The 22,877-nt window shown below is 44.4% G+C and overlaps 1 protein-coding gene across 10 annotated transcripts; it reads right to left on the reverse strand.

The window, feature by feature from the left end:
- Positions 1–1,370: 1,370 nt before the first annotated feature.
- On the reverse strand, positions 1,371–22,675 carry SLC39A13 (solute carrier family 39 member 13). Of its 10 annotated transcripts, XM_040558049.1 has the most exons (12): positions 22,257–22,485; positions 17,504–17,562; positions 17,002–17,101; positions 15,803–16,102; positions 15,251–15,364; positions 13,429–13,550; positions 11,985–12,137; positions 6,612–6,701; positions 6,212–6,262; positions 5,872–6,004; positions 5,658–5,757; positions 1,371–4,184 (listed from the first exon to the last, which is right to left on the reverse strand). In XM_040558049.1, exons 4-12 carry the CDS (start codon positions 16,068–16,070, stop codon positions 4,109–4,111), a joined length of 1,107 nt encoding a protein of 368 aa, XP_040413983.1. In that variant the 5' UTR covers positions 16,071–16,102; positions 17,002–17,101; positions 17,504–17,562; positions 22,257–22,485; the 3' UTR covers positions 1,371–4,108. The 10 variants fall into 10 exon arrangements, with proteins under 10 accessions (XP_040413983.1, XP_040413979.1, XP_040413987.1 ...); XM_040558045.1 differs by lacking the exon at positions 17,002–17,101 and having other exon boundaries at positions 22,257–22,673; XM_040558053.1 differs by lacking the exon at positions 17,002–17,101 and having other exon boundaries at positions 22,275–22,291.
- Between the last annotated feature and the right edge of the window lie 202 nt (positions 22,676–22,877).

Genomic DNA, 22,877 nt, shown 5'->3' on the forward strand with positions numbered 1-22,877 from the left:
CCCCGCAGCCCAGCTCCCAGGGGCCCTCCTCAGGACAGACAGCGCTGTCCTCCCCGGAGAACCATGCCTGGTGGAAACGCACAGCAACCATGCATAAAGCTTGCTTTCGACACTTCAGCACGCTTCTCTCTTCAGCAGTGTGTACTGGACAGATGGGATTACCATCCACGCAGCTGCACATTCGTGCCTTGAAGGCAGACAAATTGAAAGCAACTGACAGGACTGCTGCTGAAAGAATTTTCTTACGCATACCAGCTAAATTACAAGTCTTCCACATCAAGAATGAAAAATAATTTTCAAACAATCGCTGCTCTACATAACACAAGATCCTTCAATTATGACAGCTCCCTTGTGGAAAGATGAGAATATTCATGTTTCCTAAATCTGCCATCCTATTATTTCCCCCTACTCTCCACATCAGTTCCTCAGGCTACAGTTTCAGAAGACTGGCTCTGGCAAGAGCATCACCCTTAAACGGTTCCAGGTGTTGTTCCCCTCTGCCCTACTGCAATCATGCAAGAGCCACTGAATGAGGCAGCGGACTTACATTACTTTCAAGAAAAAAGGGTTGGGGGAGGGAGGCTCAGAGCACAGCCCCACAGACACAAAGAGGGCAGCATGGTGAAGCTGGGGACAGAAATAACAAAAGCTACATTGCTGCCAAAGCCCCTGTACCATCAAATCATGCCCTTGATCACCTACCTGTCTACATTCTTCCAGCTCTAGGGTTATCTTCTTCCTTCTTCCTAAAGAAGTCTTCTGTAAGAACCAAGAGTCATTTACTACTATTCAGCATTTATAGCCTGAAAATCTTTCAGCTGAAGAGTGGGTTAAGACCTGCTTTGAACCCGTGTTTTTGAAGGGTAAAGAAAATCCCTTTACTCCCTTCTGGGCTCCTCCTATATGTGACATCTGATGCCTTTGTCCCATATGTCAGGTAACCAGCTTAGCCATGTTGAGGAGCATAACTACCAGACAGGCTTTGAGTTTTTACATGAAAAAAAGTATCACTAATTACAAAGTATGTTTGCAAAACTCTGGATAGTCAGTTACCATGCAAGCTCTCTGCTCAACTAGGAGTAACTCACCTGGCAATACTTTTCAGGGAATGCAGACTGGCAACCAAGAATTTTGATCAGAACACAGCATTCCTGGCCCACGGTGCCATGGCAGCAGGTACAGCAAACTGGATTAGAAATTTTTCTTACAATTGTGAAAGTCAGAGGAGTAGAGAAGAGGGTCAGACTCCTGAATTCTCTAGACTAACCCAGAGACATTGTTCTGTAATTCAATGAAATTTGAATCGAATGTGTAATTTTAGTTCAATGAAAAGTAGCAATTTCAACAACAACAACAAAAAAACGCAAACCCACAATGAAAAACCATTTATTTCATCTCTATTGTCTCCATGCAGAGCAGACCAATACAGATGAAGTGGGAAAATGCATAAGAGTAGCTGAAAAAATAGAGCTTAGAAAATACTAGTCTCTCTGCATTTCCAAAAGTGACAAATGTGGTGGAGTGATGCTCCATTTCCTCCCAATGCTCTGCATCCTCAGCCCCAGGGCTGACATTGCATGTAGTGGAAAGCCAGCCCCTCCTGTAAGCCCTGTGGATACCTTCTACAGGGTATCTTCCCAAGAACCGCAGACTCTCCGGGCCTGTGGTATCAGCCAAGAAAAACAACTGAGAAATTCTTTCTTCAGTGTCATCCACTTTACATTCCTGAACGCTGAGCACAAAATCCTGACTGTAGTTTAGTCTTGGCAAGAGTCAGTGCTGATGCAACAACACCAACTCATGGGCACTCACCTGGCAATGCTTCAACTTAAAATACCAGCCTCATTTTGAGAAAGACATCTTGGGAAATGGTAGGCACCTCTTTCTCTACAAACTCATCCTCCAGAGCCCTACTACAGGGTCCAGCTAGCTTTAGTCCCCAGGGAGTGGGGGGGAACAACAAAGCCAGAACTAGGGAGGCTAATATATTCCCCCAGTCCCTGCAGGCTAATCATATTAATCTTCCAGGAAAGCGGATGCTAAGTTCAGACTTTCTGACAACTGAATGACAGAGGGAGAAGCTGACAAAGGAAAGCAACTTTGTTTTCCAAAACACTCCCCCTCCCCTAAGAAAAAAAAAGGCACTAAGCCTCCCTCACTGTGAAACTACTTACTGTGTGAGCCTGGGGTAAGGAAAGACGAAAAAAATTTAGACAGCAGTTCCTGGGCAGAGAAAGCTGCAAGCATGAGCTCTCCAGCTCTCCCTGAAAAGTAGGACAGGAGCTGTCATAAGAAAAGAACTGTGTCTACAGTTCAAGAATCTCTTAAGAAAGTAAATGCCTCTGCTGCGGGCAGCATACCTGCATCACTGCTCCGACCCAAATTACCCCCTCTAGGGACAAGCCCTCTTGTTAAGGCTTTGTGCAGACCGGAGAGCTGTGCTCATTTAGAAAAGCTGTTTAAAAACAAAACTGAATTGGTGCAATTCACATTGTGGCACCTGTTTTGTATCCAATGATTCTGCTAGTTCAATTAGACCAGCTTTTAAACAGATTTAAGCAAAGCGAGGATAAGCTCTGCAGAATGGATGATCTAGCAATTGCGCACGTCTCTGTGGCACTAAAACATCCCTGTGGAATGAGGGCTTGGTCAGCCCTGTCTGCTTTGCTCGTCTGGGCAAAGTGCTAGAAATGTCATTCATTTTTATTGGCATAAAATTGCCAAAAATGTTACCCCAAATATTGTACAACAGAAAACTCTTAAAGCATACTTAATGCCACCCTTTCCTCTCCTTACTAAGCACACAGCTTTTCCAGACCCATTTTTTTTTTTTTTTTTTTTTTTTTTAACTTTTAACCAGCAGTTTCACCTTTCCCATTTCACCCTCACCTCCCTGCTGCTGTGCCCCTTCCCTTAAGGAATCCCAGTATTATTGCTTATCCATGCATCCCCAACAGACTAACTCCACCATGAGGTAAGGTGGCCAGAAATAAGCTACCATCTATAGCTTTGGTTATAGCACGCCCTTAAACATACCACGTTGAACAGAGGAAAAGCTAACATGGGGTTATATGCTGCTGACCAGGCTGTACTGAATGGTGTCCAACCACTGCCCAAACTGACCTGAGCCATGACAGTCTAGGACTGCTGTAACGTGCCAGGCAGGGCTGACATGCTAATCCTTCCTTCTCAAGAGGGCTTTGAAACTTGTGGGCAGATGGTGGGTGAATTGGGTCTCAAGAGCAGGCTCGGCCATGTTCAGCTGATGGTTATGAGGAGAGGAAGGTTAGAAATAACTACACGTGGCTTTCCTTTCATGTGTAGATGAGCTGATAGTCTGGCAAAAGAAGAATCATTTACTCACCATTTTTCAGAAAAAAAAACAGGCTGTGCTGACTGTTGGAGTGGTAAGGGCTGAGGCAAGTAATCTCCAAGCCGAGCCATTTAATTGTAGTGACCTATCCAAAAGTGCCCCAAGTTCTTGGCTCGATTTCAACATAAGTAAATACTAAACAGACCAAAGAAGTGAACTACCAAGGCTAATACTACCTTTAGGAACAAGTGATGTCAATGAAAAGCCAGAGATAAGTTGGAAAGGAGCCTTTCCCCTCTATCTACAATGCAGGTTTTCATAGCACCGTAACTCCTCGTGGATAGGGAGTTCTGGCTAAAGCTGTTGCTTTACTGTTGCTTTGCCATCCCTGTTCTGTCTCCAGCCCTCAGAGTGGTAGAAAAGTTCTTCATCAGCTACAGGGATCGCCTCTGTTGTGTTCACACAAGAGCTTGGGAGGTACAGTTCCATCAGAATGAACGAAATAAAACGTTGTCCATTCTCGGTGGAGCAGTTGTTCAGTTCATTTCTGCTCGCTGTATCTTTTGCTCCATAAAAAAATAGAAGCCCTGATGTGTGGGATTTTAGCAGAACAGGGATAGGAGAGCCAGGGAACGAAGTCCTGCACACCCAGACCTCTTTCTCACCTGCTTCTCACACTAGCAGCCAGATCTGCACGCACACACGTAGGAAATAACATTAGTGTTCCTTATTGCTTTGTAACAGCTCAGAGTCACTGCGGTGGCTCTGGGAGGCATCACGAAGTCAGCGCAGAGGTCAGTCAGTTGTGAATGAGAGTAGCACCATGACTGTAATGCCTGTACACAGGAGCAGAACTTGCTGCAGGGAATTCCTGGGAAAGAAACAGCAAAATTAGGAGGGGTATAGACTAATGCCAATAGGCAGCAATGTACAAGCTCATGACTGGTTTTTTCTTTGCCCTTCCAAATCTATCACGAGGAAAACAGCAGTTGTATGACACCATTACACAGCTGAGAAGACTTGTTCCCAGCACCCCAGACAAAGATGCTGTCTATAAACTGACGTGCATTTGTTCCACTCAGCTGCAAGGCTCAAGTTAAGGTTTCAAAAACAATGTAAGCTGATTCTGCTGTGCAACTACCCAACTGCATATTCCTGCCCTTTTACTCACAAGAGAACCAGCACTTCAGCAGCATGTTCAAAGACGGATTAGGAACCTCATTCAACTAATAAATAGCCACAATTAAAAAAAAAAAGCTGATTAATTTTGCCACTCTTTAATCAAGCATAAATCTAAGATGGTGCTAAAAGTGACTATATACCTGCTACCTCTGTGTACTCTGCAAACAGCTGGGCCAGCACAAGAGATTATCAACCCAAAAGCAAGCTCCCAGCTGGTCATTACTATTTTCCTACCAAGTGTTCCTGCCTCCTCAGATGTAACTGTGGAGATGTTTTTTGTTTTTTTGAGTACTTCCTGATTTGTTTCAGTGAAAATGAACTAGATGAGTGAAAGTCTCTAATTTAAACTACAGAAGTTAACCTGTCAATACAACTGAAATATGTGGAAACATTCAGGGGCAGCTCTGCCAGCAGATCTGAGAGGACCTTTACTGTGATACAACTGGATCTGGACCTGCCAGAGCCTCAGTCAGGCTCCATGAAACTAGGCTAATACAAATGGGGAAGGCTATAAATATGCATACCAGAATATAGATATCTGTGTAGAGAAGGGATGATCGACTGAGGTGGGATACAGTGAAACTATGAAATGCAGTGATAGAAAAAAAACTTATTTTCTACTCGCACAGCAACACAGTGACATCTAAACAAAATTATTAAGCAAGAGGCTAAACAATAAATAATATAAAGCATCATTTCGTGCAGTGCAGTCAAACTATGGGAGATTGCAGGAGGCCCAGAGTAACGGATAGGGTCAAAAAGAGATGAGAAAAGCATATGAAAGATATGTTCATGTGTGGTTATCAGACACAAAAGCCTGTACGGGGCCCTGGTTCAGACAGTCCCTAAGCTACTAGTTGCAAGAGCTGAGAAGACAAGACTGTGGAAAGGGTCACCTTACTGGACATGTTTCTGAGCAACCTGCTCTAGCTGCTTGGGCTTCATACTGCACTAGCACAATCTTGGAGACTGACCCAGTTGAAGGTTTTCATGTTTTAAAGGGTCTTTGTGGTCCCATAAACTCAATAGCTAGCACAGCAGCCTTGTTAATGGGATTTGGAAAGCTGGCATTCATGTGCCCCCAGAACAGGCATGGGGAACTGTCACAGCCCTGCTCCCAGGCAGTAAGAAGGGCTGCAGCACAACAGGAGGGAGCACTTACCAAGGGTTCTTTTCCTCCAGGAGATCAGGCACAACGTTTACCAAAGCAATATACAGAAATCCTCCAGAAGTGAAAGGGAGGATCCAGGCTACTGTTTCCCCTGCACAAACACAGAAAGCTTTCATTACTCCTGAGACAAATCCATGGGAGAGAAGATATACACATGAGGATCATGGGCTCCTCACATTCCTACCGAATTTCCAGGGAGCCTTACCTGCTCCTTTTGGTGACTGAGCGCATATTGCAAAGCAGGCTCCTAGAATCCCCCCAAGAGCTGTGGATAGCTGCATCTTGGCTGCACTCCAGCGGTCAAACCCAGCCCGAAGTAGGATTGCAAAGTCCCCAACCTACGAAAATCAAGAGCCAACAGTTAACGAACATTCTCAGAGGCCACCCTTACCAAGACAAGTGCTTCAGGACTGTTTTTAACTTTCCACATTTCCAGTCTCCCAGAGAGCTATCAAAGGGACAAGAAAACATAACTGGACTCAGCTCTTCTCATTCACACAATAAAGCACCCTTGAACCCCCCCACAAGATACAAAGCCCTCTCACCTCATGTGGGATTTCATGCAGGAGAATAGCCATTGTGGTTAAAAACCCAACCTACAGCAGAGGAAAGAAGGTGGTTAAGAAACGGTCCCCTAGATCTGAGAATGAGACTTGCAGGATTACATCATGGCCCCTTTCTCCAAGTTAAGGTTCTTATTAAAAGTGCAGATGAGCTAACCCTTCCCAAAATGCCAGCAGATGGGGCAAACTGAGGTCTCAGGTTTGAAGAAACTTGGAATCAGAGGGTCAAGACGGGATTACTTTTCAATATAGTCTCCATTTTCTCAGAAACTTCCAGAAAATAGGAGGGAACTCCTCATATCTTTGTTTTTTTTTGCATGTTGCATCACACTTGGGAACAGACATCTCCACTTCAGTATACAGCTGGTGACAGAAACCTTACCTTTCTGCTAACCAGGAAGCTGGCTGCTACTGCCAGGCCATGTGTGAAGTTATCAATGGTGTTGGCCAGCAAATTGAGGTATCCACTAATCTGCAAAAAGAGAAAAAGAGCCCCTGATAAAGAAAGAGACATACGATAGTAGGAAGCACCAGACATGGCTCTTGCATAGGTTATACAGAACCATGATCAGATGGCAAAGGTCAGGACAATCTTAAAGTATCTCAGGGCTCAAGTACAAATTAAATACTCCATTCAGTTTTAGAGTAAATTCAGCTTTAGTGTAGGCAATACTGTCTGAGATTAGGAAAGACATCTTACTGGAAGAAAGAAAGACAGAGAGAGTGCAAATAACAGAGAAGCTTCAGATACAGAGACAGACAGAAAAAGGAAAAAGAATAAACCAGAGTATCTGATTCAAAATTGAGCCGATACTGGGCAACACTACTTTACACAGGTGACTGGCTTCAAATATGACCTGACCTTGTTTTCTAGCCATGTATTTTAATACCTGTTAAATATCTCCTCTTCAAAAGCTGGCAAGAACAATGCAACAGAACAAATGCTGCTGAAACTGCTTTTTATAACCATATAGATCTTGAAACATTGCACTAAAAAAAACTTCTGCATGTGGGTTTGCTTTCCCTTAACAAAGAAAAGAGAGAAGATAGTGATGACAGTCACCAAAAAAACACCTACTAGAAGGCTGGATAGCACGTATATGCATTTGTATGCTGACAAACAGATTTCTGAACATTAAAAGTGTATGCCAGTTACCTTCTTCAGAATTACATCTCCCGGTTAGACTTCCCTATCATGCTACTATGTTCCTGTCCAGAAAAAATTGTGTACTTGACCGACCCAAAATGATTTATGAGTGTACCACACCATATCATTTGCTCAGAGGTTGTTTTCTTTGTTTCTCATCAGATTTAACAAAAAACTACCACATGTAGGTCCTGGGCCACTGCAGTTCACTGCAGTGTAAATTATCATCAATCCAGGAGTTAGCTGCATCAGACTGTCTCTGGACTGCAAGAACTGAGGGCATACATTACCTGCAGATACAGGGCAGCACCCAGTGAGTGGAAAGGAGAGACCATGTAGAAAACGTAAGGCATTAACTTCTTACTTTACCATCAGGTAAGCCAAAGTTTATCTGGAAAGAACACACGTGCTAATGGGTTTCACAGGCCCTTTTCAGTCTTCTCCTCTTCCCTTTTTCTATCAAACTTTCCTTGGGGAATCTTTTCTTCCTGCCATCTGTACACCACAGCTCAGATGGAGCTTTCTGTCACGTATCTCTCTCAAAAGCATTTACTTTCTGCAGGTTACTTTCCACTGCACAACCTCCAAACATCTTCACAGGCTTTAAACTTTTCACAGTGCATACATAGTTAAATATGAAAATAAGGAATTAAGCAAAGACTAAGTACCATGTTTAAGTAACAATCTAAGCAACATCTCCACAATAGATGCAGAAGTTCCCTGCATGTTTTTGCAAGAAGGAGAAACACAAAGCAATGTATGCATACAGACCCATGAACGCAGCAGTTTTACTTCTCATTCTTTATTTTCAGTCAGATGTGACTGTCTAAAATTTCTCCTTTTCATGTTGGGATTTTATGTGATTGCATTTTCCCCACAGGCTAGTAATAATTATTCAATAAGTTTTATATTAAAATGATTTCCCAAACCACTGTATAGGGAAAAAAATAGACTTCATGATTAAAACATTATGACTTTTTCTTGTCAGTGGCTTGGGCAAAAGCTGTCACTGAAAGAAGCAAAGCCTTGGAGTGTTCAGAAATAAATTGGGTTGATTTGACAGTTATGAGCCTCTGACATTTACATTCTGTGAATACCTAATAGGATGTTCTCGTTGCTCATAAAGAGCGCAGCAAGATGAAGTGTTTATGTTCATGCTTCAGAATTAATGTCACTATGCAATAAAACATACTTCTACAAATCAGCGAGGACCCCTGTGCCATGGGGAAAAAAGAAAAAGAATGAGTACGGAAAAGGTACTCTACAAAGTTTTTACTTGATGAAGGAATAAAGGTTGCAATGCAGGGCAGAACCAATCTGTGTTTGGGTGCAAAGGATGCCTCCCACTTGCAGTGTTTAAGCTAGGACAAGTTATTACAGCAGCGGCCAAAGAGTGTAAGTTCTAATATACATGGAGCAAGGATGACTGATTGCAGCTTACTAATCACTGAAGCCTTGAAGAGTGACATCTCTTTTTGTTTAAGTAGTATCTTTCCATTTTGGGGGAAAAAACAAAACTGTTACTGAGTGCATAGGAGAACCAAAGAAGTCTTTGCTATAGATTTCTCTTTTCTTTGTAGGCTCCTACCTTGCACACTTCCAGCAACATTTTCTCTGCATGTTCCTTTCCCCCCCCAGTGCAGTCCATGACAGCCACTTCTCCACCAGATAAGGCCAGTGAGACTTACCTGTTGATCTTCCAACCAGGCAGAGCTGTCAAACAGCATGCAACATCTAAGCTCTGCCAGAGTTTTTCAACAGGACATTAGTCTGCATTCCTCCTCTACTGCCACGCTGATTTTTATGGATCTTGCAGAAATCTGATTACCCTTCAGATTTCTACCCTCTCTGAAACTCTAGTGAAATTAATTATGGGTTCAAAAGTTATTGAAAAATGAAGGGCAGAACAGATGGACAGGCAGATGGAATGACTGCTTATGTTGTTTCCTAAGGAAACAAGGTAGAAATATCTTGATAATTTTGGTAATCTCCCCCCTACTAGAAAGACTATTAAAATCTTCAGATTAAATGCCCAGAAGGTAGAAAGTTAAAATTATATACATTAACTCCTGAGTTTCTATTTCATGTGTATTCCTAACAGTCTGCAAGACTAAATAGACATGTTAGGATTTTAAAGCTAGAAGAGGTCTCCATGATCAGCTAAGACCTTCTATATAACACAACTGAAATAGAAACTTCCAGTTTCTGCATAAAGCCTGTTGTTTCTTAAGCTATAGTGTATTTTGTAGAAAAAAGCTTAAATCACAGCTTAAAGCCCACAAGTGACAAAGAATCTACTATGTCTCTAGGTAAGTTGTCCCACTGGCAAGATACCCTCCATCACAGAGTTGTCTTCTATTTCTAATCTGCTTCTACTTAGTACAGCTTTAGCTTTTCACATATAGTCATGCCTCTCGCATGGGTATTCATATACCTTAAAGTCACCCCTGATTCATCACTTCTATAAAGCTAAAAGCTGAAGAAAAACACTTAAGAAAAACCATGTACTGCAAACCTGAAGTAATTATTTCAGCTCTTTTCTGATCACTTTGCAATTTATTGATACTATTTTGGCTATCATGAATACTACAGAAAAAGCCAAATAAAGAGTCAGGTCTACTGCTATATGGAAAGGAACACTTGCTTTTGGTCTTACATACTATTTCCTACTCACTTGGTCATCCTCCTGACTATAGCATCATAACGGAAGAGTGTATTCAACCAGTTTCCTACTATGATTCTCACATCTTTTTCCAAGGCACTGACTTCCTGGAATCTCTCCCTATCTTACAAGTGTCATCTGTATTCTTTCTTAACCTATTACTTGATATTTGCTTCTATCAAAACACGTTAAAAATTCATCTCTTTTGATCAAATTACTCCGTTTAGCAACTGTCACCGACCTCATGCAGTCACAATATGACATTTAAGTAACAGAGTAGTATCTGCAAATGTAAAGATGTACTTTTTTTTTAAACAATCAATTACAAAAATCATAAACCGGTAGTGAACAGATCTGAGGGGGGCTGCATTAATCCAGTCCCTGTTTACAACATAGAATAACAGATTTTTTATATTAGTAAGGTTGATTTCATGCAGTACCAGTTTTATTAGAATTTGGGAGAAAGCTGTCAGTATCATTACCAAACAATCTTATGACTGAACAGAGGCAGGGAAAAATGTCTAGTTGACAAAATTTATCTTCCATAATACTATATCAATTAGCAATAATTACATGATTACTTTTTACATTAGAACAAGGCACTGAGCAATTGTGTCCCTCGTCAGTGTTTCATTTCTACTTGAAATCATTGGAGGACTAACCCATCCTCAAAGTCCACAGTTCCTTGTATAAACCTTTCTAAAATAAATGCACAATGTTTCATAACCCAGTAATACCGTCTTCTTCAGCGCTGTCAGCTCCAGAACCACCAATGCAGCACCTTGCACTTTGTCATAGCATTCTGTACAGATTACGTGAATGTGACAGGTATCAAAACCACCCAGTGATCTCAACATGTCTTTCACATTGTATAGTAATAGCTACAAGGTTACAGCAAAACAACTTTAAAATAGAAAGAGTGAAGAGCCTCTGACTGACCACATGTCCAGGTTTGGGCTAGTTTGCGTAACCACACTTTCTGTTCAGTCACTCTCCTACAAATCTTTCACATTTTTAAGTGCTTTCAAACTCAAATTATAGGTCCTCCTTGGTCAAAGTGATCTTTTACTCTCTTGCATGTAATGGTCACCCAGGCAGGGTTTCCCACAGTGCAAAGATAGTAACAAAAGCAAGAGCAAAGCCAATCTAAAGGTTAGCACTGGGCAGTGGCTACAGTACTCCTTTTCTGTCCTCCACCTCCAGTCCTGTGAGCTCACTGATTGATCTCCCTTATCCCAGGGCTACAGGTTTACATGGGAAGCTGATTTAAGATGATAAATTAGGAAAGAAACCTACATGGAAAAATAATCATCATCATCAAAAAAATCTTTGCCTGTTTAGTTCCCTGAATAGGCTCACTGTAGGGGTCAGATGAGGTCCAGTGCAAATGAAGTGATGACAAATGCAGGTTTGGAGGCAGAAGTGGAAAGGAGGCTCTTTTGGGCAGCAGATAGCTGCTATTCAAAAAAAACTGAATTTAAGTTTTACAGCTTCAGCTGTCAAAATACATCCAACAGGTGCCTTAAAAGGAAGCATGCTGTTCACAATTAATACAATGTAGGCACTGGAGAAACGATAAAGTCATTACTCAAAAAGTTAAGCAAATAAAGATATATTGAGTATAAGATAATAGGGTAAATTGAAAAGTACTGTACTTTGGTCTTAGGATTCAGTCAGAACACCCGTCCCCAGGCTTATGCCTTCACAATAGTGATTTTGCCTCTTTTGCATAAGCTGCAGTGCAGATTTTCTCCCAATGAGTATCTTATTTCCTTCCTGCTGTGACTTTGACAGAGCAAAATTTAAGTGTAACTCACTCAAACACTGAGTCCCCCACTCAGGCACAGTTCTCTCCACAGACGACTCTTCCTCCTGACTGGAAGATCTTTGCCCAGAAAACATAGGACGTGAATCATCTAGAAAAAGGCTGCTTGTGGGTCTCTTACCTTGATTCTGTTGTCTGTTGGACACGACTGCGGAGTGGAGCCATTACACTGAGTTGAACCTGTTTCCTCTCTTTGGGATCTGCCCGACACCTTTGACAGGGGGTAGCCACTTCCATTGGGAATCTTTCCAGCTGGTGCTTTGTAATCACAGCCCTAAATTAGCAGAAAACAACTTGTCACTGCCTTTTTGTCCTCAACACAGAGCACGAATCTAGATTAGAAATCCAACCTTCAGCCTTAATAGTTTCATTCTTACAACCCAAATCAGTAGCGTTGGTACCCAAATCTACCCATGACAATGACCAGAAACAAGACAGACTTCAGAGAGTGTCACACCTTGTCACATCTGCACAAGAGCAATGAATTCTCCAAGCATCAGGAGAAGCAAAATAGAAAGAAATACAGGGAATCAGAGTCAGGCCCCTTTGACATGAGCAAGGTTCCACTGGGAAGATGAGGGACTCAATCTGTCAGTCCTGCTGGCAGCTACTGCCCAGAGAAATTCAATTCCATCTGGGCTAGGGGTGAAGAGAAAAAGAGTCTTGTTCTCCCCAGTGCGTCAGGATAACTGAATCCTAAAGAGTTATTCTATAGCTGTGATTGTCAGTTTCCAAATAAACTGTTCATCTCAGACTTCAGTCTCTGTATATGAGCTGAAGTTCCTTTCAATTTAGTCTTGAGTCAAAACAATAGCTAACTGCTTACCCAGTTCCTGACCTGCTCTTTTCTCTCTCAAAAGGCATGGCACAGAAAGTACTGAACAGCCTATAGGAGAGGTGCTGCTAGGAACCAGGCAGATGGGTTAGGACTAGCCACGATCCTCTGTCTTGGTGTTACCTCCTGGTTCCTGTTTTGTCAGTGTTGCTTCTTTGCTGCTGGGTGACTCTTGTCTGAACCACTGCATAGCATGCTCTGGCCAACTATAAACCCTGTCTACCACGTTAGCAGCTCCATGGAACAAGCGCCTGGTTCAGATCACACACAGAAGAAGTGGACAGCAAGGAATGTCTTCCAAAGAATGTTGGTCTTTACCCTGACTGAGGACGCAGAAGGAGAGCGAGTCCAGATTACTCAGTAGAGCATGTGTCAGCAAACTGTCATCTCTTAAAGGTTATCTGAGGTAGTCTCAACTGCAGAGCACTCCAGCTCCCAGTCCATATAGAAGGGGAGCTCTTTTTTCACGCAAACCACATCAAGAACAAAACCAGCCCAGAGGTGAGAAATCTCAGCTAAAACCACACAAAGCCTGTAGATGGAATACATTCTAGAACCACGTGTCAAAGTGGCAAAAGGCTCCAAAAGGCCTTTGATAAGCTACTCACAGCTCCAGGATCCTTTGCTGAGCCTGCCAGGTAGGGCAGATGAGGTGTTTAATACAGTGCTTACATGTCTGACTCACCATCTAAACACAACAGCACTCCCTCCCCTCTGGCTACTCACTTACCACACCAGGGCACTCCTTCTCCTCTTTCTCTAGGAAAATCTTCTCTAGCGTCAGGAAGGTCAGGAAACCAATAATCACCCAGAGACCCAGAAGCTTCTGCTGCTGAAAGCTCTGCCCTTCTCCTAAGGGACAACAGAAAAAATTCCTTCATGTCACTTCCAAGAACACAGCGTCTTCCCACATGGGAACCCCACCTGCCCCAGACAGTTTAATCACCAGTCCCAAGACAAAAACACAAAAGAACGGAAACACCTCCTGCAAGGAGTAGAAAGCAACTATATCTCACAGAAAATTAAGTTAATCTGCTCGTTGTTGATCTAAGTAAAAGGTATCCTCATCTCGAGACACTTAGTGTGAGAGCCCCCACCCCTTTTACTTCAACAGTGCAATCCGGAATGTTTCTTGACAATACTGGGAACTTCCCAGTGCCCCAGAGGCATGTGAACATTACATCAATAAAAATCCTGCAGCTCTATCTACTGAGCAGCAAGACCCAACATGAAATCTGACATTAGTGGAGCTACAAACTCACCTTCCCCTTTCTGCCACACCTGGGCAAGTTATTAAGCCCAAAGCTATAAACTTTCTTTTTAATTACATCCAAGCTTGTGAGATAATCATCCTTTCAGCCTGGCTGCAGAAATGGAGGTTGCAGTGGAGGAACAGAACGATTCTGCAGTGGGGCATATATGGGTAATGGAAACCTTTATGCTTCAGGACAACGTAAGAAGCAAACAAGCTAGAGCAGGAAGAGAGTCATTAGGGAACCACTGTAGGAAGAGGGGAAAAAAGGCCAGCAGGTAGTAGGTTCTGCTAACAGTACCAGAGCCATGAAAAGGAAGAGAACCACAGGATCATTAGATCTGTGGAGCATTTGAAATCCCAGGAGGCGGCTATAAGGAAGTCTGGGAAACCTACAGCATCCTTTTCACCGCTCTTTCATTTTTAGCGATGAAAGAATTTCGTAGCTTCTCAACAGGTGGGATGCAGCAGCACCTGCCTTCTCACATCGGTTTGCCAAAGCAGAAAGTTACAATTGCTGCGGGTTTCTGCAAGTCTGGCCATCCGAGGGGTGAAGGATACACACCAATACCACAAGCTGCATCCCAACAGTGTTTAGTTTGCTGACAAACACAGGTTTCTGTCACCTCTATTTGTTTCCCTCCCCACCTCCCCAGACACCACCTTAGTCAATGTCTCTATGGACAATCATTGTTCAAGGAGAAGTCATGGAAAAAAGATTGAGAGGAGAGCACATTTGGGCTCCAACTGATGAAGTGGAGGGATCCCAGTTAGTTCCAAGAAAAAGGCTGTAGAAGCACTGTTGTGATAGGGATAGATTTACAGGCAAGATGCACGTGATAGGGCAGAAACCCCCACCTGGAACAGTAGGCATGTTCATATACCCGACCACACACAGATTCATAACTTTCCATCAGGTTAAAGAAGCGTTCCCTTTCCTTAGGGAAAGGGCAAAGGAAAATCAGAGATTTACAAGAGCCCAAAGCAAGGCAGGAAAAGTCAATAGACAAGAAACCTGTTAGAAGTTACTAAACAAAGAAATCATGCTCATCTCAGGAAGTTTCCGATCTTGAAAACTTTGGAGTATAAAGAGAAATTATTACATGTTTTTATTTTTCATATAGTTTTCCCTAAGCATTTGCTTTTACACATTGTTCAAAGCAGAGTAACAGCCTGGACCAGTTTTTGGGCCAGGGCTGACACAGTCTGGCTGGTTTTGTGTTTTTGGGATGGAACAGACCCAAAAAATGTAGCAGTAGCCACAGCATGAGCTGCTTCTATGCATATAAGGCTTTCGTACCTGTTGTTGCACTGCACGTGTAGGCCCAGGCTTCGGGAAGCAGGTGCAGAAACACATTCCCCAGTAGTCCACCAATTGCAAAGCTCAACAACTGCTTCAAACGACGTGATCCAGCTAAAAAAAGAAACAAAAACCTGATTATAACTCAGCTTGAAGCCAAAACATCTCCAGCTGAGCTTTTGCACAAACAGACCTAAATTAGAAGCATCTGCAAACCAAGCTTTCAAAGGAGAGAGCATGGAAGAAATAGCTGGAGTGCAAAAAGAAGCCCTTGCACTGCAAGGCTGGGACAGCTGTGTGTGGGAGGGTCCTGGACCAAGCAGCTCCCCAGGGTGTAAAATAAATGATATTCTGTACAAGTTCCTTCCAGGACTTGCATTTGTTAGAGGATTCCCCATCAAATCGACAGGTATGGCCTAAAGCACTGCAAATGGAATGCCTGCTCTAGGGGACGCTATTGCTGTGACACTGGGATGATACAAGATCCTGTTCCTCACAGTCACAACCAAGGACCTCTGTCTTCAGAAAGGCTAACGCAGGTAGCAGGCTTACCTTCTGACCGCAGAGCGGCTCCTGTCTCAAAGGGGATCACGAGCAAGGGGAAGACCCCACTCAGCCCCACCATGAACGAGCCGATGAGGGAACAGACCCAGGCATCCAGCCGCTCGCTGCTGAACAGGTTTCCCCAGGACTCTGCTTCCTTCTCACACAGAGGGCCAGAACTGGCAGCAGCATGACTCCTCGGGAGCTGCTGAGCTTCACAGGCCACGATCAGAAACAAGGAGAACGTCCCATCAAGCAGAAGCTTTTGTTTTGTCATCGCTAAGTGGTCTCAGCCAGGCTGGCCGATCTCTGGTAAGAATAGAGGAGAACGGTTCTGAGAGCATGCTGGAGGCTCTTTCTTACCACCCAGGAGAAAAGGCCTTGGTCACGCAATCCATCCCTCAGCATCTTACTGCAGGTGGGTATCCCCCTTCCCCCCAGAAGGAAGCATCTGAAATTCTCCCCGATTTCAACACAGTACTAAAGGACACTGTTTATCATCAGGTATGTGAAACTGTGCATGAGACACCTTGCAAACAAGTCTTCCTTCCAGAATCTCCCCTCCAGTGGGCTGGACAAGGACTCCCCAGGGCCAGGACCCACAGGTAGCCTTGTCCTTGCCCTTCAGTTTCCCAAGGCTCCAGAAAAAGATCTTGGCCACAGACGTTACCAGGATCAGTCTTCTCTTTGCCTTTTCGGTGAGCTGCTCTAAGAGCCCTCTCTGGTACTTTTTATCATGAAATTGGTATGTCAGAATTACAAAACCCAAGAGAGGTTGTGGGAATACTGGGTAGAAAAGATAACTGAAGATACGGAGTAGCATCTAACAAATCAGGATGCAAGACAGGCAACTAAGTGGGAAAGGGAATATAATAGAGGTCCTTAAAGTCACGATTGGTGTAAACAGCATAAACAGGGATAGATTATTCACCGTGTCTACAAATGTAAGTACTAACAGCCATCACGTGAAGCCAGTGAGGGTCGGCTTCAAAATGAAAACAAACATGACACCAGCTGGTAACTTGCGTGGAGGCATTTCTCCAAAAACAATGCAAAATTTTACATGGATTCAACAACAGACAAACTAGACACTACGAAAATAAATCTATTGATTGTTCATGGTTAGACAGCTCGTGTTAGATGCAGGAAATTCTCTTATTTGAAAGGAGCTGGAGATTGAAAGAGTAGTTGGAAAATATCTTATATACTTGCTCTATTTTTACTCCTTCCTACAAGTCTGCTGGGTTAGATGGACTCTTAGTCAAAGGCAGCACAGCTGTTACTAAGAACTCTTCAGTCGCAAGAAAACTGGAGAGAAAAAGGGCATGTTAGAAGCAGAAAATAAAGATAATTACACACTCACTGGCAAATAGGAAAGGAAAGCAAATGACACAAAGGCTGAAGTACAAATGCCTCCTTCAGTTTCCAGAAGGAGGAGTGAAACGTGGCAAACAAAATTAATTTGGAAACAGAAGAACAGAGTGGATTAGAAAAGAATGGCATAAGGATTGTTCACAAGGCAGCTGCAGATTGAGAGGAATAACGGCATTCACCTGAAAGCATTTAAGAAACCAGTTACAGTAATCTGAAGCATCTTTGAAATTTACAGGAATACGGGAAGGCCACAGAAGGCTCAAGAAGCATCATGCCTCATCTACCTTCACAAAAAGAAAAAAATAAAAGGCGGGTGCGACTGAAGAAGTTACTGACCGGTAACTTCAATCCTCTGAAAGGTTCTTGATGAATTTAAGTGATCAGTTTGCATTTACCTATAAGATAAGAAAGTGATAAAGACAGCAAAGTATTAAATAACAGCCAAACAGAAAAGGGCCTGAAATTGTCAAGAAAAAAATCAAGGTGTTGGAACCGATCTAAGGGCTCACTGCAGTGGAAAAGGACGTCGACCCTTGTCTCCCCATCCTCTCAGTCAGCCTCCCCTTCCCATGCTCAAACCCGACTCCATGAGTGAGTGGGCTCAAAACAAATCAGCAGAGACTTTTTATCCCCAGAGGCTCTTCCAGTTTCGGTCCCCGAACTAGATCACTGCTGGAGGAAGGCCCAGCTGCAGTGAGCAACCAAGGAGAACAGTAAAAAACAGGGTCCCACAGAACTTGTGAAGGAGGACACCAAGCTCCAAGCACAGTAACCACAGACATCAGGAGTATGAAGGATGCAAGAAGGAACCATTGAAGATGCTAGCTTGGCTGGCTGCAAAAGAACCACTAAAACTTTTTGTGGAAAGATAACATCTATTGGAATGTAAACTATTGACCCATACAAAACCCATCCCTTGTTTCTGGACAAAGACAAAAAACCTTTAACATCCCAAGTTTAAGCCATCTCAGGTTTTTGTGGCATCTTATTGCAGTGTTATGATCTGGCTGTGAGAACCCTAGACCTACCTATAACATACTGTCAAACCAATCTCAGCAAAGATGAGCACAAAACGCCAGACTAATGAAAAAAAAAAAATCAAATGGATATGACAAAATACTAACTCCAATGTGCCAGGAGGAAAAAAAAAAAAGGCATACGCGATTACATTGATTCAGAAAATAAATCTGAGCCAGCAACACAAGCCTGCCACTAAGCAGGCAAATGACATCCCGGGACATACCAACAGCTACATTGTTTGTGTGACACGGAGGTAGTGATTCCATTCTACTCCCCACAAATGAAACTTTAGCCATAAGACTGTACCCACCTCACACACTGTACTTTATAAAACAGATGTAAAAATAAGAGATGTTCCAGTGGACAGAAACAAAAATACGAGTTTAGAAAGTACAACCTGGAAGAAAAGACTGAAGGACCTAGGTGTGTTTAGTCTAGAAAAGATAACACTGAAGGGAACAGAACAGTCTGCATACATCAGTAGTCACAAGGGGGAAAGTACTCAACTCTTCCACACTGTGGAATCAGCTCAAGTAGTAAACACAATTCAACTTGGATATGAAGAAACTAGTTTAAATAGTGCCAGAATGGTAATATACTGGAACAGGTTACCTATGATGCAGAAACAGAAAAAAAAAAAAAAAAAAGAGTAAGCTCCTTATCCAGATGTTCTTTCATTGCAATGACTAGATCCCGTCTTGAAGTCCCTCCCAGCCCTATGCCCCAGACCCTTGCTCTACTGGCAGGACCCTACTGAAAGTGGCAGCTCTTCAGCTGCCCGTTATTATCAGCACAAGAGAATACAGAAGGTTGAGTAGCAGAAGCAAGGGACATTTTCACCTCACAGCGCTCAGGTACCCATTCATCTCCGCCACTGAAGTGAACAGGCACAGGGCTGATGCTTGGATTAGACCTTGAAAATGACTGAGAACAGCTTATTTGTGAGGAGTGAAGCCATTCCAGCAAAAAACATCAGGATTAATACAACTACCATATGTGTGTGAAGATGCAAGGAATACACATAGCAAAACAGCTGCTCTCCTGCAGCTTGGCAATGATGGGAAGTGGCATAAACTGGCCCCGTCTGTCCCATGGTTGCCACAAAGTTAACAGCTTTTGGGAATCGGTCTGGAAAAGAAATCACCACAACTGCTGCAACAAGTCCAATTCTTCCATCTAGTTCTGCCCACTCATAGCCCGTGTCTTCCCCAAAGGACACCTGGAAGGGTCTCTGAGACTGAGTGACCAAAATCCTGGATAGAGGCAGTAGCACACAGGGCAAAGGACATGTCCACGGCTCTGAAAACAGGCTGCATATCTGGCTTCATTTCGTTTTCCCAGCAACAAAAGGGACCAGGGTCCTCCAAAAAGAGATGGTGGTGAACAATAAAGAGTCACAAGGGGTAGAAAACCAATTCCCCTAACTCAGCTGTGTGTCAGTCAACCTTCTGAGGTTGACAGATCTTTTTTCTCTTGTTAATCACACCAGGGAAAAACAGTACATTTCTTCACCCCGTGCTGGCTGACCATCATTACCTTGTAGCTCAAGAACATCCCCAAATCTCAGGCAATGAATTCCTGATGTAAATAAAACATCTATGAGGACCTCGGTGCATCATCCAGGACATACATGCACTGATTTTTGTGCTCAGCTAATTATTTAGAACACACTTCTTGCATATGCTTCTTCACAATATATCATAACCACTTGCTCTAAAAAAATGCAGGTTTTATTCCATAACCCCTTTGCTTTTCTGTCACATTACTACATGCTCTTCATGAAATGTTAAGTTTACTTCAAATCTCTGAAATAAAACTGGCTATTCCCAAGACAAATTTTTAAGAGGAAGGAAGGGAGCAATCAGAATGTAGTCCTAGGACAAAAAAAGCTCAAGAGAGAAAATAATACCCTGCCACTACAGTTTAAGAGGATGGAATATGTCTTTACCTACCCCTAATTTTAGACATCAGCATCTGTTTTAGGAACCCTATAGAGAAATTTCTAAAGAAAGCAGTTGCATGTTCTCAGAAAGATCCACTGCCACTATGGGGCAGAAGCATAACCACATTTATAAGAAATGTGTTTTTTCTCAAGAAAGGTATATATTTTTAAGAACATGCATACGAGAAAAATCACCACTGCATCATTTACTCATCGGTTTTGACAAAGATGTCCTTTGGTATCACACCTCCCGGCCATGCCGGGAACAGAACCTGTTCACCAGTACCACCAGCAGGTCCCAGAGTGGAGCATTCAAATCAGGTCTGCTCTGACTGGGATTCTGAACTGAAGTAACAGCTAGGTCTTCCCAGCTCAGGAAGAACAAACATGAAAATTTGCCATTTACACACTCCTTAGTGGGAAGAAGGGAAGACTCAGCACCAACTGAGAAGAGCACATGCCCTCCTCCTGGGAGACTCCCACAGCCTCCCCGAGCTCTGGTCTGTGGCAGGTAGTGCCCGAGAAAACAGTCAAAACTCAAAATGCCAAGGTAAAAATCTACTGGAAAACAGAAAATAAAATATTTACACGACAAAGATTCCTGCAGAGACCCACCGCCTCCCTTCCTGGACACTTTGCCTTTTCAGACCACACAGCTTCAGCTCTGTCTCAGCACAATTGCTCGCTGCCACACAATGACATTTCAGATGTTGTAGAGAGTAGGAAAAAAAGATCTTTATAACAACTGTTATAAACAACTGTTTTCCCTGTAAGCCAGTTGCTTGGCCTTAGAGTTGCAAAAGAGTATTGCATGGAAAAAAAAAAAAAGTTATTTTCCAGGGAGGAAGCATTATTTTCTGCCAAAAAAATTCTCCACAAGCCGCCTCCCTCCATTAGCCCCGTGGAGAGCTCTGAATTCCTCCTGGAAGCTCTGACCCCGGTGGAGGCACAGCAGGCCTGCAGGCTCCCAGGGCACGCTCTCCTCTCTGTCACAGATCACAGCCTGTCTGCAGCGACCCCACCGCTCTGAGGGGACCCTTCCCCTCTTCCCCATTCCTCTCCTACTGAATCACTGCACGCAGAGCCTCTCATTTCTGCAGACCGGGCACATCGCAGCGTGTGCAGCTGGAGGCGCACGGGGTTAAGCACAGCGGGGTACGGCAGGGCAGGCAGATGGGGCACCCGGCACAGCTCTGCCCTCACCTTCTCCCGCAGGCACGGCAGGCAGCTGAAGCACCGACTCCGTCCCCATCCCACCCGCCGCCGGCTCGCCGGGAGGAAAGCTGGCAGCCGGTTGGGGCTGCCCCCGGGCCCGGCTCCGCCGCAGCTCCCCGCGGGGGCCGAGCGGCGAGGCGGCCGAAGTTACTTCGCAAACTTTCCGCGCCTCGTCCCCTCAGCGGGCCCGGCGCAGCGAGGCTCCGCGAAATGGCGGCGCGGACCCCCCGCCCGCCGCCAAACCTCCGGCCCCGCTCCAACCCCGTCCCCCCGCCGGCCCCCTCAGCGCCTCCCGCCCTTACCGTGCGCCGCCGCCGCGCCCCGCGCCGCCGCTGCCATCCAGCCGCAGCACGGCGCCCGCCTGCCCCGCCCGGCCGCCCCCAGTCCCCGCCTCCCCCGCCCGGCCACGTCGGTCCCGGCCTCCTCGGCACCAGCCGCGGACCCAGCGCCGCCGCCAGCGCCGCGCTCGCTTCCGGCCGCCGCCACCGGGGGGCCGGCGTCGGGCCCGCTTCCTGCGGGGACCCGTCTGCCGAGGAGGGGCCTGGGGGGATCTAGGGGGGCTACAAGTCCCCTGTTGTCACGGGTAAAAGCGTGGCAGCCCTCCTTAGAACTCGCCCTCCGCAAGTTTTTAAAAAGATGAAGTAACTTTTGAAAAGTACCTGCCGCTATACAGGTTTTTGTAGCAGGTGGATGTGTTACAGCCTTCCTGATGTCGCTTGGGTGACACCAGAGCTCTGACAATGTAACCCTGACTGTTAATGGTGAAGAATATCCACGGATCTTACTGAGGTTTGCAGAAACTTCATGTGCTCAAAAAACTAGGTCAGCAGAGAACAAAGATTTACTTTTATACAAGCTGAACTAGCTCAGAGCTATAGTTTCCAATACACTTTCCAAAATATACTAACGTACCTTTCAGTTCCATCCCACCATTTCCCCTGCGACACAGAACTCTTCTCACTCCAATTTCCAGAACAAACCCCGTTCCCCTAGGAGACGCTGCTGATGCTGACGTTCCTCCTGTCTGCAGTCTCACCCTGGTCTCATTACATCACTCCAATGTCACGCCGCGGAGCAGGAGTTTGGAATTCAGTCAGCCATCAGTAGCCTGCGCTGGCTGGGCTGCTCTTTCTGCAGCCATGTAATGGGAATACAATCTGACACGGACGCATTGCGAAGGCAGTTTAAGAAAAGTTTCATCTTTCTCAGTCAGAAGCAGAAAGTTTATGTTGGGAGCTGAATTCTGAAAGCAAGTTTTGGTTCCGAAGTTGTAAGTTTTATCATCCCTGTGTTCCACGGCCGCCTTCCTATTGCCCGAATAACTGTCATCAGTCCCCAGTGGCGCAGTTCCCTGTGCTGACAGATCGTGTCTGTGATTATCACAGTTAAAAGAGGCAGGCACTTCCTCGGGTAAACCGAGCCACACTGAGCACCTGGGACTATCGGAATCAAGAGCGGTATCCTGGGCTCAGTGAAGTAAATGGGTTTGCTTTTGACTTCAGTGGTGCAGGATTTCACTCCAAGGCATTGAGT

This window comes from Cygnus olor, chromosome 5 (assembly GCF_009769625.2).
Source record: "Cygnus olor isolate bCygOlo1 chromosome 5, bCygOlo1.pri.v2, whole genome shotgun sequence".
NCBI classification, from domain to species: Eukaryota; Metazoa; Chordata; class Aves; order Anseriformes; family Anatidae; genus Cygnus; species Cygnus olor.